Raw genomic sequence first — 24,441 nt, forward strand, 5'->3', positions numbered from 1 at the left:
CCTAAATATACATAAAATATTAATATATAAGGAGAGTTTAATAGAAAATAATTATAAACCTAAGTATCCATTAATCAACAGAAGAACACGATACATCCATTCCTGTAATAAGAATATCGGGCCCATCTATACCAACATGGAAAGATCTCCAACACATTAAATGAAAAAGCAAGTCAAGGAACATTATCCATGGTATGATCCTAATTTTAAAAATAATAATAAAACAATCACATTCTCTGAAAACACACAGATTACCATCTAACTCATGATTTTGTGGGAAAACAGACTGCAATTTTGGGAATGAAGCAAAATTCAAAGTGAGCCTAACATATACCTTTGGCAAGGAAACACGAAAAAACAAATGAGGTCATGTCAAAAGAATAAAAGAGTCAGCTTATAGCAGCTTCCACTGGCCAAATTTCAGACAATGTAAGGGTCAAAAGGAATAGTGGCTATTACTATTAGTAACACAGAAAATAAATAAAAATCCACGAGAGTAGAATGATTAAATGGGATACGGGGAAACATGTACATACAAAACAAGGCCAGCTAATGTTAAAAGGAACGGCAGAATTAGAAAATAACCATTTTCAATTTGTGCAGCAGCAACGGAAAAAAAAAATCACCATTTGCAGCCCCTACTATAGTAACTGAATTAGACAAATATCATTCATGGCTGCTAAACCATTATGTGATAGGTTGTTGGGAAAAAGGATATTCAATCACTGCCAAAACTATTATCCTACAGCTCACTTCTAATTGCAAAGAGGAAAATGTACCCTCATACATGAAGAGACCTTCAAGTTGGTCATCCACTTAACCAAGTGATCATATCACTACTAGCAGAGTAAGACAATCTGGTATTTTGGTCCTCCTGTAACAACAGCATAAAATACATAAAATCACCTCTTAAATATTCTGACTAAAAAACTGTGTATTCTTTATCTAAACAAAGCACAAGTAATTTCCAGATTATGGGAAATAAAGGGATTAGAGAAGAACAAGTTAAATGATACCAAGAAGAAATAATCAGATAAATCCAAAGGTGAGACATTCTGTAAGATTACTGGCCCAGACTCTTCAAAAAGTCATGGGGCTGGAGACAGGGGGTGGGTGGGGGAGAGTACTGATTACTGATTATATATAGTGCATGATATTATTGTTTATTTATATTAGATTAACTACTGTTGATTTCCTTGTTATCACAATAATGATACTGTGATCAAGCAGGAGACTGACCTTATTCTTGGGAGATGACTTAAATATTTACGGTATAGTAAAAAGAAATATATACACAGCCGGGAGCGGTGGCTTACACCTGTAATCCCAACACTTTGGGAGGCCAAGGCAGGCAGATCACAAGGTCAGGGGTTCGAGACCAGCCTGGCCAACACGGTGAAACCCCATCTCAACTAAAAATACAAAATTTAGCCAGGCATGGTGGTGTGCGCCTGTAATCCCAGCTACTCCGAAAGCTGAGGCAGGAGAATTGCTTGAACCCAGGAGGCAGAGGTTGCAGTGAGCCTAAATGGCACCACTGCATTCCAGCCTGGGCAACAGGGCAAGACTTCATCTCGGGGAGAACTATACACACACACACACACATACCCTCATTAGTTCTCTTAAACAACTAGAGATGGAGCGTGTGTGTGTGTGTAATTTTTTCCTTTTTTTGAGACAGGGTCTCACTTTGTCACCCAGGCAGGAGTGCAGTGGCGCAATCACAGCTCACTGCATCCTCAACCTCTCAGGCTCAGGTGATCCTCCCACCTCAGCCTCCCAAGTAGCTAGGACTACAGGCATGCACCACCACAGCCAGCTAATTTTTGTATTTTTTGTAGAGATAGGGTTTCGCCATGTTGCCGAGGATTGTCGCAAACTCCTGGGTTCAGCCATCTGCCCACCTTGGCTTTCCAAAGTGCTCATTACAGTTTGGGATTACAACTGTGAGCCACCACACCCGCTGAGACGGAGCATATAAAACAAAATGTAACTTCCATCCAGTAAACACAGATGCTAACTGTATTATTCTTTCAATTTTTCTAAGTGCTTGAATACTTTCAAAATAAAAGAAGTATGAGGGAAGGGGAGAATTTACTTAGACATAATAAAACAGCAAAAACAAGTGGAGTAGAGGTTTGCAAAATCAAGAGGCCACTCAAAACACACACACACACACTTTTGCTAATGTATTTGTGGATACAACAGTGAGAGTCAACCAGGAATACAGATACAGGCATGCTCAAAGAAAGCAAAGATCGAAAGCTTTCCTTAAGATACAGCAATGAGATTATGCAGACCATTACTCACTCTTCTTTAAAATGATCTTTAAATTTACAGTGAGTAACAAGTAAATAAAGATACCTCCCATATTTGGCTTTCCTAAAGTATGTTGTAACAGAAAAGATTGTTTCTTTACCTCAAGAGAAATAGTTTATAAACCACTTTCAACTAATAGCTGTTCAGCAAAAACCAAAAAGTATACAATGGTTACTAAAAAGAAACTTGTAAACATAAAATTACCATGAGCTTACTTTTGGATACATGAAAAATATGTCCTGGGGGTGCTCCCCCTTCATTATAAAAGAGGATGGAAAACCAACCAATAGTTCCTCTTTTACAAAAACCAATTATTTTCAAAGGAAGCACTAGGTCTATTCGTTACACAACAGATCTACATGTTACATATATAATGGTTCATATATTATACAATGTAAATCATACTTTGTAATTTTTACCTTTTTTCAATAATCTAAAGCAGTTTTAAATATCTGTAATATTTCCAGCAGTGCTGATTTATACTAGGACTAATTATAATAACTGAGATGCATAACACTTTACAGCTTGCAAAATTCAGTCCATCAACTCGTTTAATGTTTACAACTAATCTGTGAGGTTAAACTGTAAATATTTTCACCCATGAATAGAACTAAATGGACTGAGGCACAGAAAGATTAAGTCATGAGCGTAGTAAGAAGTACAACTGGCACTAAAAACTAAGCTTTCTACTACAGCCTACTAACAAATGTTATTGTACTTCTAACAGTATTATAAATAATAAATATAAAATAAGTCTCCTGTGCCATCCATTCCCTTCAGCGTCCATTTATTTCCAAAAGTAATCACTTCTAACCATTTCTTTTTACAATACATTTTTATTTAATCACCTAAAAACTTTTATAAAAAGTAAAACAATATCAAGTCTCTTCCTCATATGCAGTTAGTACATACATTTCGGTAGTTAAATTACAGATATCAAAATAAGGAAAGTTCCATTGGTGATGAATTAATCTTTGGCCACACAGACACGTACTGGTAGTGCTCATGAATCTTAAGAAACTTCTGTATCCATTAAACATACAAACACATTCAAAGAAAGAAGAGACAACAAAAAGGGGAAAAAGCAGAGGAGACAGAAAAGGTGGATCAAAAAAAAAAAGTAATGAACAATAATTAAATGTGCCATCAACTAATTAAAGACAGATGCATAAAGAATATCCTTATTAAGCACTCATATGTGTACATACAGAGTTCCTGAAAATATCCTAGTAAAAATTTACTCCTAAAGCATATACGAAGAATATAAAGTAGAGAACCACCAGTTTCAATAAAACATGGATTCTCAGTAACAGGTTACTCTCTAATGAAGTAACTCAATTCAATGAATTAACAGTCAAACCTGCAAATACAACAATTATAGTAGTATAATTAAATAACACCCAATTAAATTGGATGGGGTCTCCCAACAACATTTTGATTATTTTTCAAAAGGCACCTCAAAGGTCATGAAACTCAAGAATTATTATTTCACTTTTGTTTGTGTTAAATTATAAAATTTTCATAATGCCAAAGTAAGCACTTGTCCACATGGCATTTTTATCCACAAAATCTATTTTAAAAAGTCAGCTAGGAAAACTACTCATATAGTTGCTTTTTAATGGGGAGTGGGTGGGGGTGGAAGCTCTAATTTCTTCATAAAAAATAAAAACAGCTAGCTGGTATAACAGGCAGATAACAGGCAGATAAACCACACAAGTCTAATTCTTCTACACTAGGACACAAAAAATAAACATTCTTAGTTGTATTTTAACTTCCTCTTAAGAATATGTTTCTCAATAAAAAAATAAGTCATACCCTCAACGTTCATAATAGAAATTTTTTAAACGTGTTAAAGGAAAGCATAATCACATTATCAATTTTCTTTCTTTCTTTTTTTGGTTTTTTTTTTTTGAGACACAGTCTTACTGTGTCATCCAGGCTGGCTGGAGTGCAGTGGTGTGACTTCGGCTCACTGTAACCTCCACCTCCCAGCTTCAAGTGACTCTCCTGCCTCAGCCTCCCTAGTAGCTGGGATTACAGGCACCCGCCACTGCAGCCGGCTAAGTATTTTGTATTTTTAGTAGACACAGGGTTTCACCATGTTGGCCAGGCTGGTCTTGAACTCCTGACCTCAGGTGATCCACTCGCCTCGGCCTCCCAAAGTGCTGGGATTACAGGCTTGAGCCACCACGCCTGGCCACATTATGAGTTTCCTATAATATAATGTGATTAATCCCAACTGCAAGACAGGCTTAAAAAATTTTTTTTTAATTAAAAGAGTTAAGAAAAAACTAAACTAAAAAATGATAATAAAATCACTGACAGTGATAAATCTACGAGGCCACTGAAGAAACTTAGAAATAAATGAGACAAATGCTTATGAGATGTATATTAACCATGGCCAACTCATTCATAAAATGTCCTGTTTCTGATTGCCATCATCAAGGAAAACTAAACCAAAGAGAATACTGGTATTTCTAATACCCAAAATCATATTGAAATATTCATTGTATCCCAAGGCAATGGCAATTTTTCCCTGAATGTCTTAGTATAAACTTTAATTTTGCCATCTTGTATGCAATGTGCTTAATTTTAAGATGCATACAATAAAGAAAATTCATTCACTTACTTGTAGTCTTTTTCACTAAAGTTGTTTTGAGGGGGTTAGGGGAGGTCAAACCATTTCTCACTTCAGACTTACATTTTTTCTTTGAGCAGTTATTGACAAATAGTTTTTTCACTTACCTATCAGCTTCTTTATCTTCAGGCAGCATGGGAGGCAAAGGTAACGGTGGTAATGTAGAGGTCACTAAAGCTACATGTTGCTCCTTCTCCTTGGCTCCTATGCTTGGTGTAAGTGGTTTGGTTTTCTCTTTAAGAGATACTGGTTCCTCCTTTGTAGCAGCAGATTTACTCTCCTTTCCAACTATGACTGCTTTCTTGGCGGCTTTATCTACAATCAAATTATTTTCCACCTTCGTTACCTGAAGAGGTGGCTTTGTTTTTGCTTTGTCATTTTTTAAAGTTCCACCACTTGAGGGAGAAGGTGCATGTTCAATTTTAATTTTCTTCACATCCTTCACATGGTTTGTTTGTGATGCACTGGCACTAGTTTCTGTGTTCCCCTTGGTAGGTGTAGAAGTGTTTGAAGCTTTTGCAGCTTTGGCAGCAGCCTCAGCAGCCTTAGTTGCTTCTGCAGCTTTCGCTGCTTCTGCGGCTCTTGCTGCCTCTGCCGCTCGTGCTTTTTTATTCTTGTTCAATTCAGCTGCCAGGCTACTCTTCAGAGTTAGTGTGCTAGGAGAAATACTAGAATGACGACTTCTGGATCTAGACAATCTGTGCCTGCTACGAGATCTTGAATGCCTAGATGAATACGGGCTTCTGCTTCGGGATTTGCCAGACCGTCTGGTGAGAAATAATTAAGATTTAGTCAGTAATTCAGAAAGGTTCAGTTTGGAATTTACAAAGACAGTGCTAACTCGAGTTTATGAAATAAAATAGAAATTTACTTAATTTCAAAGTTACATTTTCGAAGGAGTTTTGAAAAATAAAAAGTTCTTTAAAGTAGAATATTATTTGGTGGTCATAGTTCTCTTCAAAATGGATTGCCCCGATCTTGCTTTGGTCTACAAATGTAAAAATGAGGAGGAAAAATGTGACAAGGCATCACTGCTGTCTCAGAAAAAAGAAGTAGGCAATAAGGCTACATCAATGGTAGTAGTAGCAGCAGGGTAAAATCTGACAAATCTTTTACCAGGAGACAGTTGCCACATCTCAAAAGTACCTTACTCAACCATAAGTTCAGAAATAAACAGTGTTCTGTCTATGGCAAGAGTGAAAAAGACAAGACTTACTACTGGGCAATAAACAGAGTCTCTTGGAGTTCGTTTCAGAAAGATAGTTTTAAGAAAATGTACAGCCAGGCGTGATGGCTCACGCCTGTAATCCCAGCACTTTGGGAGGCCAAGGTGGGCGGATCACGAGGTCAGGAGTTCGAGACAAGTCTGGCCAACATAGTGAATGAAACCCCGTCTCTACTAGTACTGCAAAAAGTAGGCCAGGTGCAGTGGCTCAAGCCTGTAATCCCAGCACTTTGGGAGGCCAAGATGGGTGGATCACGAGGTCAGGAGATCGAGACCATCCTGGCTAACATGGTGAAACCCCGTCTCTACTAAAAAATACAAAAAACTAGCCGGGCGAGGTGGCGGGCGCCTGTAGTCCCAGCTACTCAGGAGGCTGAGGCAGGAGAATGGCGTAAACCCGGGAGGTAGAGCTTGCAGTAAGCTGAGATCCGGCCACTGCACTCCAGCCTGGGCGACAGAGCAAGACTCCGCCTCAAAAAAAAAAAAAAAACTGCAAAAAGTAGCCGGGCATGGTGGCATGCGCCTGTAGTCTAAGGCAGGAGAATTGCTTGAACCTGGGAGGTGAAGGGCACAGAGCAAGACTCTGTCTCAAAAAAAAAAAAAAAAAAAAAATTACATTCACACACATTAACTAAAATAGACATAAGCATAATCACTTTACTCACATAAACACACATATACAAGATAATATCTTATGAGCTACATAATTTCACACAGAAAATGCTACAAACTAAAAACCATCCAATCACTCTTAATCTGAGGCTCTGATACTTTCAAAATGAACGAGAGTAAAAGTTAATATACATATCATTTAAGTCTTCAAAGTACTTGACAACGATTATTTTACCATAATATTAAACATTTACTAGTTAAGTATTATTGCTCCAATTTCTCAGAAGGGAAAAGAACAGAGAGGCAAAGTAAAAATAACTCCCACAAAGAACTATGCCACAAATAGTAGTATAGCCTGAACTAGGACTTAGGTTTTCAGGCTCCTTGCTGTATAAAACAATGAGAAACTAAATCTTGGAAACAACTTGATAATGAGGCCATTCACTTCTCAAAAATTACTGGAAAACATATATTTAAAAATATAGTGGCAACCAAAGTTCCCACAAAACAAATTTAACACAGTACCAAGTGAAAGGAAGCTGAGCTTTTCAAATCCGTGCATTACTAAGACTTTTAAAATATACTCAACAAGACAAAGACACTATGATAATACTTTCACGTTATCTCATTTAATGCCCACATCAATCCAGTAAAGTATGCATAGATAACATATAAGAAATTGGGTAAAATATTATATTACCTGAAGTCAACAACTGAACTCATTAGTAGTTGTGTTGCTTATTATCTTACTACAACTACTCTATCTCCCAATACTTTTCTGCTCTACTCTGTGACCAATGATGCTGACCCCAACAGATATGCCTTCTGGGTTCCAGGGCTGTCTTGCCACTGACAGAAGATAAGAAGGCGGAGAAAGGCTGCATTATTTCTTCCTACCTCCCTCTCTCCTCATGGCCGCATTTTCTGGCAGAAGCTGCATCCCTCCACCACCATGGTTGCTGTGAGGCACCCTCTTCACAGCTCTCATGAGGCTCCAATAGCACAATATTTTTCCTGCCCCTTTGGGCTTCCCTGTTTCTAGTAAAAACATGCCTTATGGGTTCCCTTAACCCAGGGCACCTCTGCAGTCCCTGCATTAAAGTCTCTTATAACATCTGAGTTGGATTCTATTTTTGCCTAGAACTCAGGTCTTAAACTCAGCATTTTTTTTTTAACTCTAAAGTAGGCAGGTTAACACATTAACACACTGCCAAGGAGCTAGCTGGCAAGAATGTGGAGAAAAGGGAACCCTTGTATACTGCTGATGGGAATGTAAATTAGTAAAAACACTATGAAGAACAGTTTGGAGGTTCCTCAAAAAGCTAAAAATAGAACTAGCTATCTTACAATCCAGCAATCCCACTCCTAGGTACATACCCCAAAGAAAGGAAATCAATAATATTAAAGAGATACCTGTGCTCCCATGTTTATTGCAGCACTATTCATAATAGCCAAGATTTGGAAGTAACCTAAGCGTCCATCAACAGATGAATGGATAAACAAACTGTGGTACATATAAACAATGTAGTACTATTCAGCCATAAAAAGAAAATGAGATCCCATCACTTGCAACAGCATGGATGGAACTAGAGGTCATCATGTTACATGAAATAAGTGAGGCACAGAAAGGCAAACTTTGCACGTTCTCACTTATTTGTGGGAGCTAAAAATTAAAACAATTCAACTCATGGAGACAGAGAGTAGAAGGACGGTTACCAGTGGCTGGAAGGGGAGTGACATAGTGGAGGGTCGGGAGAGGGTTAATGGGCACAAAAAATACAAAGAATGAAGGTGACCTACTACTTGTTAGCACAACAGGCTGACTATACTCAATTTTTTTTTTTTAGTCAGAGTCTCGCTCCAGCCCTGGCTGGAGTGCAGTGCTTCTGCGGCTCTTGCTGCCTCTGCTGCTCGTGCTTTTTTATTCTTGTTCAGTTCAGCTGCCAGGCTGATCTCGGCTCACTGCAGCCTTTGCCTCCCGCATTCAAGCGATTCCCGTCTCAGCCTTCTGATAGCTGATATTACACGCATGCCCCCACCACGCTTGGCAAGTATTTGTATTTTCAGTAGAGATGAGGTTTCATCATGTTGGCCAGGCTGGTCTTGAACTCCTTACCTCAGGTGATCTGCCTGCCTCGGCCTTCCAAAGTACTGGAATTACAGGCATGAACCACTACACCCAGCCAATAGTAAAAAATAATTTAAGTGTACATTTACAAAAAAACTGTAAGAGAATAGTTGGATTGTTTGTAACACAAAGGATAAATGCTTCTAACACAAAGGATAAAAGGATGCCCCATTTACCCTGTGGCTAATATGCGTGCATGCCTGTATCAAAATATCTCATGTAACCCATAAATATATACATCTACTATGTACCCACAAAATTTTAATTTTTATTTTGCAAAATTTTGTAATTCAAAAAAAAATAAGCAGAGATTTTTTGTTTTTGTTTTTGAAAAAGGTCTCACTGTCACCCAGGCTGGAGTGCACACACACTACCCATGGCTCACTGCAGCCTCGAGGTGCAATCCTCCACCTCAGCTTCCTGAGTAACAACAGGTATGCACCACCATGCCCAGCTAACTTTGTAGAGACAGGGTCTCACTTTGCTGCCCAAGCTGGTCTCGAACTCCTGGGCTCAAGGGATCCTTCTGCCTTGGCATCCCAAAGTGCTGGGATTACAGGCGTGAGCCACCATGCCTAGCCACTGAAAATTTCTGTTCTTAGTTGACATTAATACAGTGTGGAGGGAAGTGTTTAGAAACATTCTAATTCTAGGATAAAAACAAAATGATGATTAGGTTTAGGATAAACTCAAACACAAATTCAACTTCTACCTCCTTCTTTCAAAAACAAGTAAGTGCTGAGGGTCAACTAGGGTTCAGTATTGAGAAAGCATTTCATAAAAAAACCATACTTTAGTATCAATAAGCTTATAATTATACACAGAAATGAGAGGAAATGTTTGGCTAAATATGAAGTGATTGTAAGTTGGTTGTGAAATAATGTGGTTAACTTTAATATAGGAACCAAAGTGTCATAACATGAAATACTCAGCCACATTTTTAATTTCCTCTCCCTTCAGATTTTGTTGGAGTTCCAAACAAGTCTGATATACATCATGTTTCTACTCCCTGATCACATACTGATGAGTCGCAGAAAGCTAAACAGCAGAAGAAAGCAAAGAGACTGTCATCTCATCAAAGGTAACAGCATAGAAGGTTTAGAAAGCAAACCTTCTTTTCTTAAGTCAACTTTTCCTACACTGGCAAGATTCCGGTCATCAGTTTCATTCAGACACATAAAGTATATTTAATTGAGATTTATAATCAGTGAATCTCATCTAAGAAAAGAGATACAAAGATAATAGGTAAAATCCCAACACAATTCATTCTTCTAAACTATTAATCTCTTTTAGACAGAATCTGAATAACAGAGGTAGCAATAAAGACTCAGAAAACTTTTGTCCTATAAAAAGATATTTTGGGGCTGGGCACGGTGGCTCACGCCTGTAATCCCAGCACTTTGGGAGGCCGAGGCAGGTGGATCACGAGGTCAGGAGATCGAGACCATCCTGGCTAAAGCAGTGAAACTCTGTCTCTACTAAAAAAAGAAAAGAAAAAAAAAGAAAAAAAAAATATATATATATATATATTAACCAGGCGTAGTGGTAGTGGCAGGCGCCTGTGGTCCCAGCTACTCGGGAGGCTGAGGCAGGACAATGGCGTGAACCCGGGAGGCGGAACTTGCAGTGTGCCGAGATTGGGCCACTTCACTCCAGCCTGGGTGACAGTGCGAGACTCCGTCTCAAAAAAAAAAAAAAAAGATATTTTGGAGGCAACTTTGTATAGTATTTGATCACTATACCAACTAAATTCTTCTACATACAACTTCTGCTCCTCTCCAACTCTTATTTATCTACAAAAGTTCCTTCCTTAAACTATTTATTTCATGCCTTAGTAAATTTCCATTCTCTCAGATATTGTGATTTGCTAATAAATTCCAATAACATATTTACTGTTTATAACAAACATGGTTTGGGAACCTAAAACTAAACAAATTTAAGTTTAGGTCATTTTTACTAATGATTAACATTTCAGCCATAAAAAGTTATGAGAATAAGAGAGAAGTGCATCTTTAATTAAAACTATATAATGAATTATGGCATGATAATGTTTTACTAAAAGAATTGAAATGGAAGTAGGTAGCAGGTCCAACCTTCTTGTTTAATAGATAATTTTTTTTTCTTTTTTAGACAGGGTCTCTCATTTTTTCGCACAGGCTGGAGTGTCGTGGCGCAAACAAGGCTCACTGCAGCCTCGACCTCTCAGGGTCAAGTGATCCTCCCACCTCCGCCCCCCAAGTAGCTGGGACTACAGGCGCGCACCACCACACCCGACTAATTTCTATATGTTTTGTAGGGATAGGGGTTTCACCATATTGTCCAGGCTGATCTCCTGGACTCAAGTGATCTGTCCACCTTGGCCTAGGGTTATAGGCATGAGCCACTGCACCCAGCCAAGATTTTTCTAAAAATGTTTTCCTAATATTCCTATATTGTTATAGAAATTAATGAATACATATTACCTGTTTCTTGCTTTTGATGTTTTTAAGAGGCTACAGGACCTCTTTAAGAAGAGAACTTTCTATGTTTCTAACAGGTTTTCCCAATACACACAACACAAAGCAGTACCAGAATAAAAACCCAGTATCCTGAAACCCAACTGGCTAGTGCTCGTTGTTAGACTATTTAGTGTTCCTTGGAGAGAGAGGATTGTTTAGTGTTCACTTGACTATTACCTCACAGTCTCTCCAGGAGTCTAGGTCTTCTGAAAATTGTTTCTCATTAGCAAATACCACGTCCTACAAATTTTACTAAAATACTGATAATATCCAGTCCTCCACTGTTGAAAATAACACAGAGCAGCGTCACTTAATGGAACTTTCTGGATGACAGAAATGTTCTATACATAGGATGTCCAATACAGTAGCTGCGATCCACAACATCTTTGAGGCTAATGTTTCCACTCTGCTTATTTCTCATGCTAATAGCAGCTGTGTCTATTTCAAATACTTATTAACCCCCCCCAAAAAAAGGTATGAATATGACTCCCAAACTGAAAAGCATTAAAGTGATGTTCCTATGTATTTTGTCATGTAACGTCATTATAACAGCCCTACTAACTATATGTAACAGCACTGTGGTAGCCTCTTAAATTCATCTCCTTGTTTCAAATTTTCTTCCACTCTATCTAATCTATATTACTAGACTCAAAATACTATTCTCACCAGTTCCTAAAATTATGACATGCAAACCAAATACACGTTCCTCTAACATCTACTCCTTACCATTCTCTATTTTTAATTTCACTACTCTCCACTCATTTACCCAGGCTAGAAATCTAGTTTCCTGGTTCCCATACCACAACCCCTTAATTGTCTCATTTTACTGACTCTAACTCTATACTATTCCCTTATATCCATACCCTCTGTTTCTGATCATTGTTGTAACAGAAAACTCCACAAAGTTAGCAGTTTAGAACAACACAAATTTATTATCTTGCAGTTCTGCAAGTCAGAAGTCCAAAATCAGTCTCAGTGAACTAAAAATCAACATGTCACCACAGCTTTGTTCCTTCTGGAGTCTCTTGGGAAAATGTTCCCTTGCCTTTTTCAGCTTCCACAGGCTGTCTACATTCCTCAGCCCTCTACTTTCACCATGGCATTTCCTCTCTCCTATTCCTGTCATCTGACTAGACCCTACAGCCTCTCTTTTATAAGAATCCTTGTGATTACACAGGACCCATCCAGATAACCCAGAATAACCCCTCCATATCAAGATACTTAATTTAATCATATCTACAAAGTTTCTCTTAAAATGTAAGGTGTAACAGTCACAGATTACAAAGATTAGGGCATGGCACTTGGAGGGGGTGTGGTATTGGGTGTTATTTGGCCTACCACATCCTCCTCTTCCATTCTCAAGGACACTGTTCAACTTTAGGCCTCATTACCACTTCCCTAGGCTACCATATCATCTTTAAAAAATAAGCAATTTCTCCTGGCCAGGTGCAGTGGCTCACACCTGCAATCCCAGCACTTTGGGAGGCCAAGATGGGCGGATTACCTGGAGGTCAGAAGTTCAAGACTAACCTGACTAACATGGAGAAACCCTGTCTCTGCTAAAAATACAAAATTAGCTGGATGTGGTGGCACATGCCTGTAATCCCAGCTACTTGGGAGGCTGAGGCAGGAGAATCGCTTGAACCCAGGAGGCAGAGGTTGCGGTGAACCAAGATCATGCCATTGCACTCCAGCCTGGGCAACAAGAGCAAAAACTCCATTTAAAAAAAAAAGAAAAAGAAAGAAAGAAAAAAAAATCTTTATTACTAGTCTCTCTCTGCTCCAATTATTTCTACAGACACCATAACCAAACTAATCCTCACTGTTCAGTGATTATTACACGTGCCAAATTCACTCATTTTCCTCCTCTTAGTAGCTATTCCAAACCTTCACAACTTTCATCAAGCTCACACAATCCCAGTCTTCTCATAACATAGCTTTATTTATTGTTTCACAAAAAAAACCACAAAGACTACCAGGCATGTCTCTTGCCTGCAAATTTAATCTGTATTTCCTGTGCCTTCATCCACCGTACATTCCACCTCAATTAAGAGAGGAGGTGTTCCTCTTTCTATCTAAGGCTAACTCCCCTATAATGAATCAATCTCATACTCTCTAGAGCCTTACTTCTTAGAGTGTAGTCCATAGACAGGCAGCATCAGCACCAATTGCAAGCTTGTCAGAGATGCTATGTCTCAGACTCCAGCCCACAATTTAATGGGTATCTTTAACAAGATAACCATTAAAGTTTGAGATGCACTATACTAGGCTACTCTATGGCTATGGTTGGCTTATTCTATTAATTGTAAGGTTAACCTTTGCTGTTCATTTGTTAATTCCCCTGAAGGAATAAATTACTCAAATCTCTAAGATCTTTAAAAACAGACAAGAAAATAAAACAAAAAAAAAAAAGAGAGAGAAAATGATGGCATATTGATATTATCTTTATCTCTCCTTCCAGTTATGGCCAAAACCTCATTTGTCCTTTCAATCCTCAAACCACCACAATCTGGCTTATACACACATCCTCTCTGCAACCGGTCACCTCTGAGGCAACCAATGACCTATCTTTCAAAAAAAAGAAAAAGAAAAAAACATCACTGTGATAATGTCGGCTACAACCTATTTGGAGCACTTCCTAGCTATTTCTACCACCTTTCGTTTTCACGATTTTCTTACTTCTATGGCTGTTTCTGCACCTTGAGGTTTTTCTTCCTTCCTATACTCATTCTCCCACATGTTTAATTTATGCTATGTGTGGCTTAAATGATTACCTAAACACTGTCAATTCATCCCCCCCTCACCCCAGGAAATCATCCTCTCTACTTCCAACTCTCTGACACGTATCTTCAACACAATATAGCTAAAACGATTAAGCTTCCTCTTCAAATCCACCCTCCTTCTCCTTAAATATACCCTATTCTCAGGCAGTGGCCCCCTCTAAAACAGCAGAAACCTGGAAATTATTCTACATTCCACATGATCCCTTTTATCTCTTCTCAGATCTATTTGGTTTCCAAGCTCCACCAATTCTACATCTCAAGCATGTCTTCAGCTTTCCATGCTCATTATCCCCATAGCTACTATTCCACATTAGGTACTACATAATCACACACTTGGCCCAGTGCAAGTCTCCTTACCAGGTTCCCACCTCTAGTCTCCACCCTTTCCAATTAACTCTGCACTTGAATAATCTTTCAGTTACCCCAAAACCTTCAGCCTTGCTTGACTTGCATATAAAGTCCTTGTCCAGCCATCACAAAATACAGGAAGTGTCAGGCCTAGAATGTTTCTCTAATATTCCTCCCTTCACCTCCTTTATCTAGGAAACAAAAGGATACTTCGTATCTCAGCACAATGTTTACCACCTTTATAAAGCCCTCTCTTATTATGCCAGTCAGTTAGAGCTGGTACTTGTCCTATGATCCCATCACAACTTTGTTTATATCTCGGAATAAAAATAATCAGATAATCTATCTTCCCCAACTAAACTGAGATATTCTATCTTCAAGCCTTGACTTCTATCATAAACCTGGCAGTGGTAGATGCTCAATAAATATTTACACAATTAAAGACACTACTGATAGTATTCCTATTGAAAAGAATGCACAGTAGCCTAGTATCAAGGTACTGCATAATTTGTTTGGTCCTAACCTACCTTTGCTTATCAAGTACTAAATTTGCCCAGTACTTCCATGCCTTTACACTCCCACATACCAGCCTAGGGAGAATATCATCTTGCCCTCCATCTTATATTCAAGGCTTATCCATCTCTCAAGCACTAGCATAAAAGTGCTTCCTTCCTCATAAAGCCTTATGAAGAAAGAAGTCAAATCCAAGCAAGAAGCAGGCTCTCCATTCTTTGAACTCCCATAGCATTGTATCTGCACCCTTCTTATGATCTCTCACTCTTAACTTCATATTTTAGATATCAACCTCACATTGTCTATTAAACTGTACCCTCCTTGAGAAGTCTAATTCATTGTTGTATCACTCCACAGCCCCTAGCATAATACCACACAGGTAAGAGTCTTTCACTGAATAAAACAAATACCGTACAACAGTCCCCTCATCCACAATTTTACTTTCCATGGTTTCTCATATGCAAGGTACAGTATGATAAGATATGTTGAGACAGACCCCACATTCCCATAACTTTTATTTCAGCGTATTGTTATAACTGTTCTATTTTATTATTGTTGTTAATCTCTTACTGTGCCTAATTCATAAATTAAACTTTATCACAGGTACGTATGTATAGAAAAAAACATAGTATGTTTAGAGTGGAGTACTACTTTGGTGGTTTCAGGCAACCACTGCAAATACTGGAATATATGCCCCATGGAAAACTGGGGACATGACGATATACCACACTAACCCTCACAGGTTCACATTTATAAGCATTTTTCATTTGATTTTCTCCTCATGTGCAACCAAGGTATAGAGAAAGCAGACGGGGGAACTAAGAAGAGGCAGAATCAATACTCAAACCCAAGTCTTCCATTTCAAAGCCAGGCACTATTTATTGCTACACACTACCTCTTTCTCCTCCATTTGCTTAATTCGTGTGTGTGTGTGTGTGTGTGTGTGTGTGTGTGTGTGACGGAGTCTCACTCTGTTGCCCAGGCTGGAGTGCAATGGCATGATCTTGGTTCACTGCAACCTCCGCCTCCCAGGTTCAAGCGATTCTCCTGCCTCAGCCTCCCAAGTAGCTGGGATTACAGGCACCCGCCACTACACCCAGCTAATTTCTGTATTTTTAGTAGAGACAGGGTTTCACCAGGTTAGGCTAGTCTCAAACTCCTGACCTCAGGTGATCCGACCATCTTGGCCTCCCAAAGTGCTGGGATTACAGGTGTGAGCCACAATGCCCAGCCTGTTTAACTCTTATCGATCTTTCATGGGTCAAGCTGAGGTCTCATCTCTATCACTTCCCCATATGCTGAAATCACCCAGTACTTGTTACAGGTTGGCTTGTATTTTATGTCTTTGTCTTTTAAAAACATAAATTGGGTTATGCCATGTCCTTGCTTAAAACTCTGCAATGGCTTCCAACTGCATTTAAAATAAAAATAAAACTCTGTGTTGTGACTCACAAGGTCTAAACCACCTTCCATCTTTATTATACCCTTCTTTATTTACTAGACTCCAGCCACGCTGGTCTCCTTTCTGCTTTTGCAGAAGGTCAAGCTTCTTCCTGACTTGACGCCTAAGCATACATTATTTTCTTTTCCTGGGATGCTTAGATCATCACATGGCTGGCTCTTTCTCATAATTTCAACATTAATGCACATATTACTCATTATAAAACACTGTTCAAATGTTTCTGTACACATGGTATATGAGAAACCAATGTGGCAATCATTACACACATACTACAAAATAGGAGATTTCCTTTTTTCATGGACCCTAGAATAGTAATGAATATTTTATTAATATATGCTCCCGTATAGGGGTCAAACAAGGTATTTGAGGTTTTTGTTTTTTTTTTTTTTTTGCTTTGAGACAGGGTCTCACTCTGTGGTCCAAGCTGGAGTGCAGTGGTATAATCTTGGTTCACTGACTGCAGCCTCAACCTCCCGGGCTCAAGCGATTCTCCTGCCTCAGCCCCTCAAGTAGATGGGACTACAGGTGCACACCACCAGGCCTGGCTAATTTTTGTATTTTCTGTAGAGACAAGTCTGTGCCATGTTGCCCAGGCTAGTCTCAAACTCCTGGGTTCAAGTGACCCTCCTGCCTCGGCCTCCCAAAGTGCTGGGATAACAGGTGTGAGCCACCATGCCCAACCCAGAATTTTTTTTACACCAAAACTTAGACTTTGAGGCAAACAAAGTCTTTTTTCTTTTTCTGACTTCTGCAATGAGTTGGAATCAAAGTCATTATTTTTTATTAAAAAATAAAACTAGGCATTTATGACAAATCTGCAACTAAGCACTTTGCGAAGAAAGACTAAATGAGGAACAAGACAAGAAAGTCCCTTCTCATCCCTTCTGCTCAACATTGTATTTGAGATTCTAGCCATTGTAATTGGTCAAGGATAAGAAATAAAACAAATCCAGGCCAGGTACTGTGGCTCACACCTGTAATCCCAGTACTTCGGGAGGCCAAGGTGGGCGGATCACCTGAGGTCAAGAGTTCGAGACCAGCCTGGCCAACATGGCAAAATCCTGTTTCTACTAAAAATACAAAAATTAGCCAGGCGTGGTGGTCCTCACCTGTAATCCTAGCTACATGAGAGGCAGAGTTGCAGAGAGCCAAGACCGCGCCACTGCACTCCAGCCTGGGCGACAGAGCAAGACTTCATCTCAAAAAAGAAAGAAAAAAGAGAACAATCCCATTGCAATAGCCTTTAAAAGGCTGAAATACCTAAAAATTTAATTTTAAAAGTGCAAGGCTTATACCCTGAAAACTACAAAACACACTAAAAAATATTAAGGAAAATCTAAATAAAAGGAAAGTCATCCCATGTTCACATATTAGATGACTTAACCTGTTAAAAGGTAATATTCCGTGGCCAGGCGTGCTGGTTCATGCCTGTAATCCCAACACCTAGGGAGGCCAAGGCAGGAGGAGTGCTTGAGCCCAAGAGTTCAAAACCACCCTGAGCAACATAGTGAAACCCTATCTCAAAAAGAAAAAAAAAAAAGAATTAACAATACTCCCCAAATTAATCTAAAAAGTCAATGTGTTGCAATTTTGTAGTGATGAAACAAAAAATTGTTTAAATCAATGTACTCCACATCAAAATCCTAGCTTCTTTTTTGAACTAACTGGCAAGCTGATTCTAAAATTCATTTGAAAATGCCAAGAACCCAAACAGTCAAAACAATCTTTAAAAAGACCTAAGTTGGAAGATTCACACTTCCTGATTTCAAAAATTACTGCAAAATTAGAGTAAGCAAGACTGTGTGGCACTGGCATACAGACGGATACATAAATCAATGGAATATAATTCAGAGTACATAAATAAATCCTAATATTCATGATCAGTTGATTTTCAACAAGGGTGCTAAGACAATTCAATGGAAAAAGAATACTCTTTTCAACAAATGGTGCTGGGACAACTGTATATCCACACACAAAAGAATGAAGCTAGGCCTCTTCCTTTCACCATACAAGAAACTAACTGAAAATCGATCAAAGTAGGAGCTAAAACTATAAAATTTTTAGAGGAAAATGCAGAAAATCTTTGTGAACATAGATTAGGCAAAGCCTTCTTAGATTTGATACCAAAAACACAAGCAATATATAATAAGACTTCATCAAAATGAAATACTTCTGTGCTTTAATTGACACCATCAACAAAGTGATAGAATGAGAGAGAAATTACTTGTAAATAACGTATCTGATAAAGGACTTACATCCAGAATAGACAGTATACAAAACCCTTAAGACCCTATAACAAGACAACAGCCCAATTTAAAAATGGGCAAAGAAGGCCGGGCATGGTGTCTCATGCCCATAATCTCAGCACTTTGGGAGGCCAAGGTGGGACGACTGCTTGAGCTTGAGTTTGAGACCAGACTGGGCAGCATGGCAAAACCTCATCTATACAAAAATACAAAAAAATTAGCCGGGTGTGGTGGTCCCTGTGCACCTGTGGTCCCAGCTGCTCAGGAGGCTAAGATAGGGAAATCGTTTGAGCCCCAGCGATGGAGGCTGCAGTAAGCCAAGATTGTGCCATTGCACTCCAGCCTGGGCAACAGAGTGAGACCCTGTCTCAAAAAACAGGGGTGGGTGGGTGGGGATGGGCAAGAGATTCATGTAGACATTTCTCAAAAAAAGATTTTGGCCATTTCTCAAATGGTCAAAAACACATGAGAAGATGCTCAACTTTACTTGTCATTAGAGAAATGCAAATCCAAACCAAAATGTGATCCCACTGCAAATACCAAGATGGCTACAATCAAAAAGAAACTTTTGTTGAGGATGTGAAGAAACTGGAACCCTCATATGTTGCTGATATGAATATAAAAATGATGCAACTATTTTAAAAAACAGTTTATCAGCTCTTTAAAATCTTAAACATAAAATTATCATATGACCCAGCAATTCTACTCCTAGGTATACGCTCAAGAGAAAAACAAATGTTCATGCAAAAATGTGTACACAAATGTTCATAGCAGCATTAAAAAAAATGGCCAAAAAGTTAACCCAAATGTCCATGACTAATGATAAAGTGTGGCATAACTGTACAATGGGATATTTGACCATTTAAAGGAATATTGATCCATACAACAACACAAATAAACCTTGAAAACATTATGCTTTAGTGAAAGAATCCAGCCACAAAACACGATACTTTATATGATTCCAGTGAAATGAAATGTCCAGGATAGGTAAATCTATAAAGACAGAAAGAAATCACCAACCGTTGGTTGCCAAGACTGTAGGATGTGGGAATGGGGAGTGACTGCTAATAGTCATGGAGTTTCTCTCTGGAGTGACTGAAATATTCTCAAATTAGTGGTGACGGTTACACAATGCTATGAAGAGACTAAAGACTAATAAATTGTAGCTTAAAACAGTAACTATACGGTATGTGAAATATATTTCAATAAACATGTTATTTTTAAAACCAGAAAAGATAACATAAAAATGAAAAGTTTTGTGTTTATTCTAAAAGTATACTTCCTTTATGGTCCTTACGCCATATTAAAAGTAACGACAACAACAAAAAGACACATGGCTGACTTTTTGCAAATGTGCTCAAGCAAACATGTTCTAGTCCACTGAGCACAAATTCTGTGTTTGTCTTCATGTTTTCCTGAACCATGCCTTGAGATGTATTTTTGAAGACGGAAAAAGAAAAGCAGGTGAGAAGAGTAGAAGGGAGCTCAGTACTTAATATGCACAAAGGCACATACTTTGATAGTCTCTCTCCAGCCATCAAGAATTTGTTCACAGTATATTACTAGACTTTGTTAATATCAACAGAATTTTTTTTAACCCTGTGAGGCTGGACCTTTGTGGTTTTTTGTTGTTGTTGTTGTTGTTGTTGTTTTGAGATGGAGTCTTGCTCTGTCGCCCAGGTTAGAATGCAGTGGTACAATCTCGGCTCACTGCAAGCTCCCAGGTTCAAGTGATTCTTCTGCCTCAGCCTCCCAAGTAGCTGGGACTACAGGCGCCTGCCACCACGTCTGGCTAATTTTTGTATTTTTAGTAAAGACAGAGTTTCACCATATTGGCCAGGCTGGTCTCGAACTCCTGACCTCGTGATTCACCTGCCTCGGTCTCCCAAAGTGCTGGGATTACAGGTGTGAGCCACCGTGCCCAGCCTGAACCTCTTTTTTTAATCCAAAGCAATTTAGGCTGAAGAAATAGTTTGCTACAAAATACAAGGTTTTTGTTTTGTTTTGTTTTTTAGAGATAGAGTCTTACTCTGTTGCCCAGGCTGGAGTGTAGTGGCAAGATCTTGGCTCACTGCAACCTCGGCCTCCCGGGTTCAAGCGATTCTCCTACTTCAGCCTTCCAAGTAGCTGCGATTACAGGGGCATATCACCACACCCAGCCAGTTTTGTATCTTTAGTAGAGATGGGGTTTTGCCATGTTGGCCAGGCTAGTCTCAAACTCCTGGCCTCAGGTGATCTGCCTGCCCTGGCCTCCCAAACTGCTGGGATTACAGGCATGAGTCACTACACACAGCCCTAGAAAATACAATTTTAAAACAAGACAGGCAATTTAATCTCACTTGCTAGGTACCTACTATCATATGCTGTACTAGGTGCTTAAGAACCACAAATATTTAAAAAATCACAGGACTTGAAATCCAATGGCTGAAACAAAACCAAAATATTATAGAAATTTATCAGCCAGAAATGCAACAAGTCAAAATATTACGGAAAAAAATTTCAGTTTAGGATTCCATACCCAGTAAAACTATCTCTCAAAATGGAGAGTTTATCAGACATACAAAAAGCAGACCTACATTATAAAAAATGTTCAAAGTCATTCCTCCAGCCACAGGAAAATGATACTACATGGAAAGTTGGATCTGTAAAAAGGAAAAGCACTCGAAAAGGTAAATATTTGAGTAAATATTTCCCCAAGAAGTGACTCTTCTCATTTTAAATTTTATGTCTATGTATAACACACATACGCCATGCAAACACAGACATAAAACAGATGACAACAGCCGGGTGCGGTGGCTCAGGCCTGTAATCCCAGCACTTTGGGAGGCTGAAGTGGGTGGATCACTTGAGGTCAGGAGTTCGAGATCAGCCTGGCCAACAGGGTGAAATTCCATCTCTACTAAAAATACAAAAATTCATTGGGCGTGGTGGTACATGCCTGTAATCCCAGCTACTGGGGAGGCTGAGGCAGGAGAACTGCTTGAACCTGGGAGGCGGAGGTTGTAGTGAGCCAAGATCGTGCCATTGTACTCCAGCCTAGGCGAAGAAGACTCCGTCTCAAAAAAAAAAGAGGTGACAACAGTACAAGATGAAAATGTAAGTATGTTATCATAAAGTTAACATTACACATAAAAGTAGACTGATAAACATGCACATTATAAGCCTAAGGAGAAAATCTCTGTTACTGTGGGTTAGGCAAAAATTTTTTTGGACATAAAAAGCATAAATCTGGCTGAACGCGGTGGGTGGCTCACGCCTGTAATCCCAGCACTTTGGGAGACAGAAGCAGGCTGAGGTCAGGAGTTTGAGACCGGCCTGGCCAACATCGTGAAACCCTGTCTCTATTAAAAATACAAAATTTAGCTGAGCGTGATAGCACACGCCTATAATCCCAGCTACTCAGGAGGCTGAGACACGAGAATCGCTTGAACCCAGGAGGCGGAGGTTGCAGTGAGCTGAGAACATGCCTGGGCGACAGAGCGAGACACGCTGTCTCAAAAAAAAAAAAAAAAAAAAAAGCATAAATCAGAAAAATGCTAAACTGGTTTTTCATTAAAATTTAAAACTTTTGCTCTTGGAAATTACTGTTAGGGAAAGTGAGTCACAGACTGAGGGAAAAACGTTTGCAAAACATGGATTTGTATCTAGCATATATACAGAATTCTTACAACTTAGTAAGACAACCCAATTCATGAAGAATGAACATTTTGAGACACTTAGCAGAAGATATGAAGGGCAAATAAACATATGGAAGTATACTCAACATTACTTATCATTAGGGAATTGCAAATAAAACCACAATTAGATACCAATACCCATCCACTAGAATGGCTAAAATCAAAGACTGACAAAAAAAAAAGAAGTCTTACTGAGGAGGTGAGGCATCTGGAATGCCCATACTGTACTGACTGGAATGCAAATGGCAAAGACATTTTGAAAAAGACTATGGGATTGTAGGAAGTCAAGCATTCGCTTCCCATACAACACAGCAAACCCTCTCCTAATTTACTCAAGAGAAACAAAAACAAAAGACCTGTACTCAAATGTTCAGTAGCTTTGCTCATAACAGCCAAAAACTGGAAACAACTCAAATGCCTATCAACTGGGTGAACTGGATGTAATAATTACTCACAAAGTGATCTCAGTTCTAAAGGTTATTTTTAAAAATCACTTCTAAACGAGATTAATGAAGGCTTCATAGATAAAAACAACACCTGAGACTAGGCGCGGTGGCTCACACCTGTAATCCCAGCACTTTGGGAGGCCAAGGCAGGTGGATCACCTGAGGTCAGGAGTTCGAGACCAGGTGGCCAACGTGGTGAAATCCCATCTCTACTAAAAATACAAAAACAACTAGCCAGGCGTGGTTGCGTGTGCCTGTAATCCCAACTATTCCGGAGGCTGAGACAGGAGAATTGCTTGAACCTGGGAGGTGGAGGTTGCAGTGAGCCGAGATCACACCACTGCACTCCAGCCACAAAGCGAGGCTTCATCTCAAAACAAACAAACAAACAAACAAAAAAAAACACCTGAACTAAGGTTGAAAGAACGAGCAAGGCAGATTGGCCAATTGAAGGAAGGATACAAAGTGAGATACAAGAAAATAGTAAACAGTCCAGTTTGTATTGTGATCAGGATATACAGTAAGAAGTAAGAGTAGTTTGGTTCAGTCTGTGTTGGCAGTCTTAAATGCCCCATTCAAGAATTTGATTCAGTGGAATACTCAAACCCTCAAAAGATCCCAAATGGCCAAAGCAATTCCGAGCAAAAAGAACAAGGCTGGAGGTATCACACTATCTGACTTCAAAGTGTATTACAAAGCTATGTTAATCAAAAGAGTATGGTACTGGTATAAAAACAGAGACATTAACTGAAGGAACAGAATAGAGAACCCAGAAATAAACCCATTTATAGTCAACTGATTTTTGACAAAGTAGCCAAGAACATACAGTAAGAAAAGGACAGCCTCTTCAATAAATGGTGACGGGAGTGAGGCACAGTGGTGCATGTCTGTAGTCCTAGCTACTGGGGAGGCTAGGCGGGAGGATTGCTTGAACGTAAGAGTTCTGAGACCAGCCTTGGCCAACACAGCAAGACCCTGTGTCTTAAAAATAAAAATAAACAGGGGTGGGAAAACTGGATATCCACATGGAGAATAATGAAAATAGACTCTCATCTCACACCTTATACAGTAGAAAGTAGAAGAAAAGCTCCATGACATTAGTTTGGGCAAAGGTTTTATGGTTATAAACCCAAAACTACAGGGAACAAAAGCAAAAATAAACAAAGGGATGGATCAAATTTAAAAGCTTCTGCAAAACAAAGGAAACAATTAACGAAGTAAAGTGACAACCTGTGGATAAGGAGAAAATACCTACAAACCACACATCTGATAAGGGATTAACATTCAAAATATTTTATGAATTCAAATCAACAGAAAGAAAATAAATAACCCAATTTCAAAAATGGGCAAAGGACCTAAATAGACATTCCTCAAAAGAGGGAACACAGTTGGGTTTGGTGATTAACGCTTGAATCCCAGCTACTTGGGAGACTGAAGTGAGTGAGGTGGGAGGACTCCTTGAGCACAGGTGTTTGAGACCAGCCTGGGCAACATAGCAAGACTCCATCTCAGTGTTTTTATAAAAAAAAGGACATACAAATGGTCA

General features: G+C 39.1%; 1 protein-coding gene across 2 annotated transcripts in view; it reads right to left on the reverse strand.

Annotated features, from left to right (window-relative positions):
* CDK13 (cyclin dependent kinase 13) overlaps window positions 1-24,441 on the reverse strand; it is a 140,190-nt gene that overhangs the window by 103,421 nt on the left and 12,328 nt on the right. For both annotated transcript variants that reach the window (XM_025379740.1, XM_025379739.1), the window contains exon 2: window positions 5,065-5,724. In XM_025379740.1, the coding sequence (XP_025235525.1) occupies window positions 5,065-5,724 (660 nt within the window). The remainder of the gene's footprint in view (window positions 1-5,064; window positions 5,725-24,441) is intronic.

Source organism: Theropithecus gelada, chromosome 3 (assembly GCF_003255815.1).
Source record: "Theropithecus gelada isolate Dixy chromosome 3, Tgel_1.0, whole genome shotgun sequence".
Classification (NCBI taxonomy): domain Eukaryota; kingdom Metazoa; phylum Chordata; class Mammalia; order Primates; family Cercopithecidae; genus Theropithecus; species Theropithecus gelada.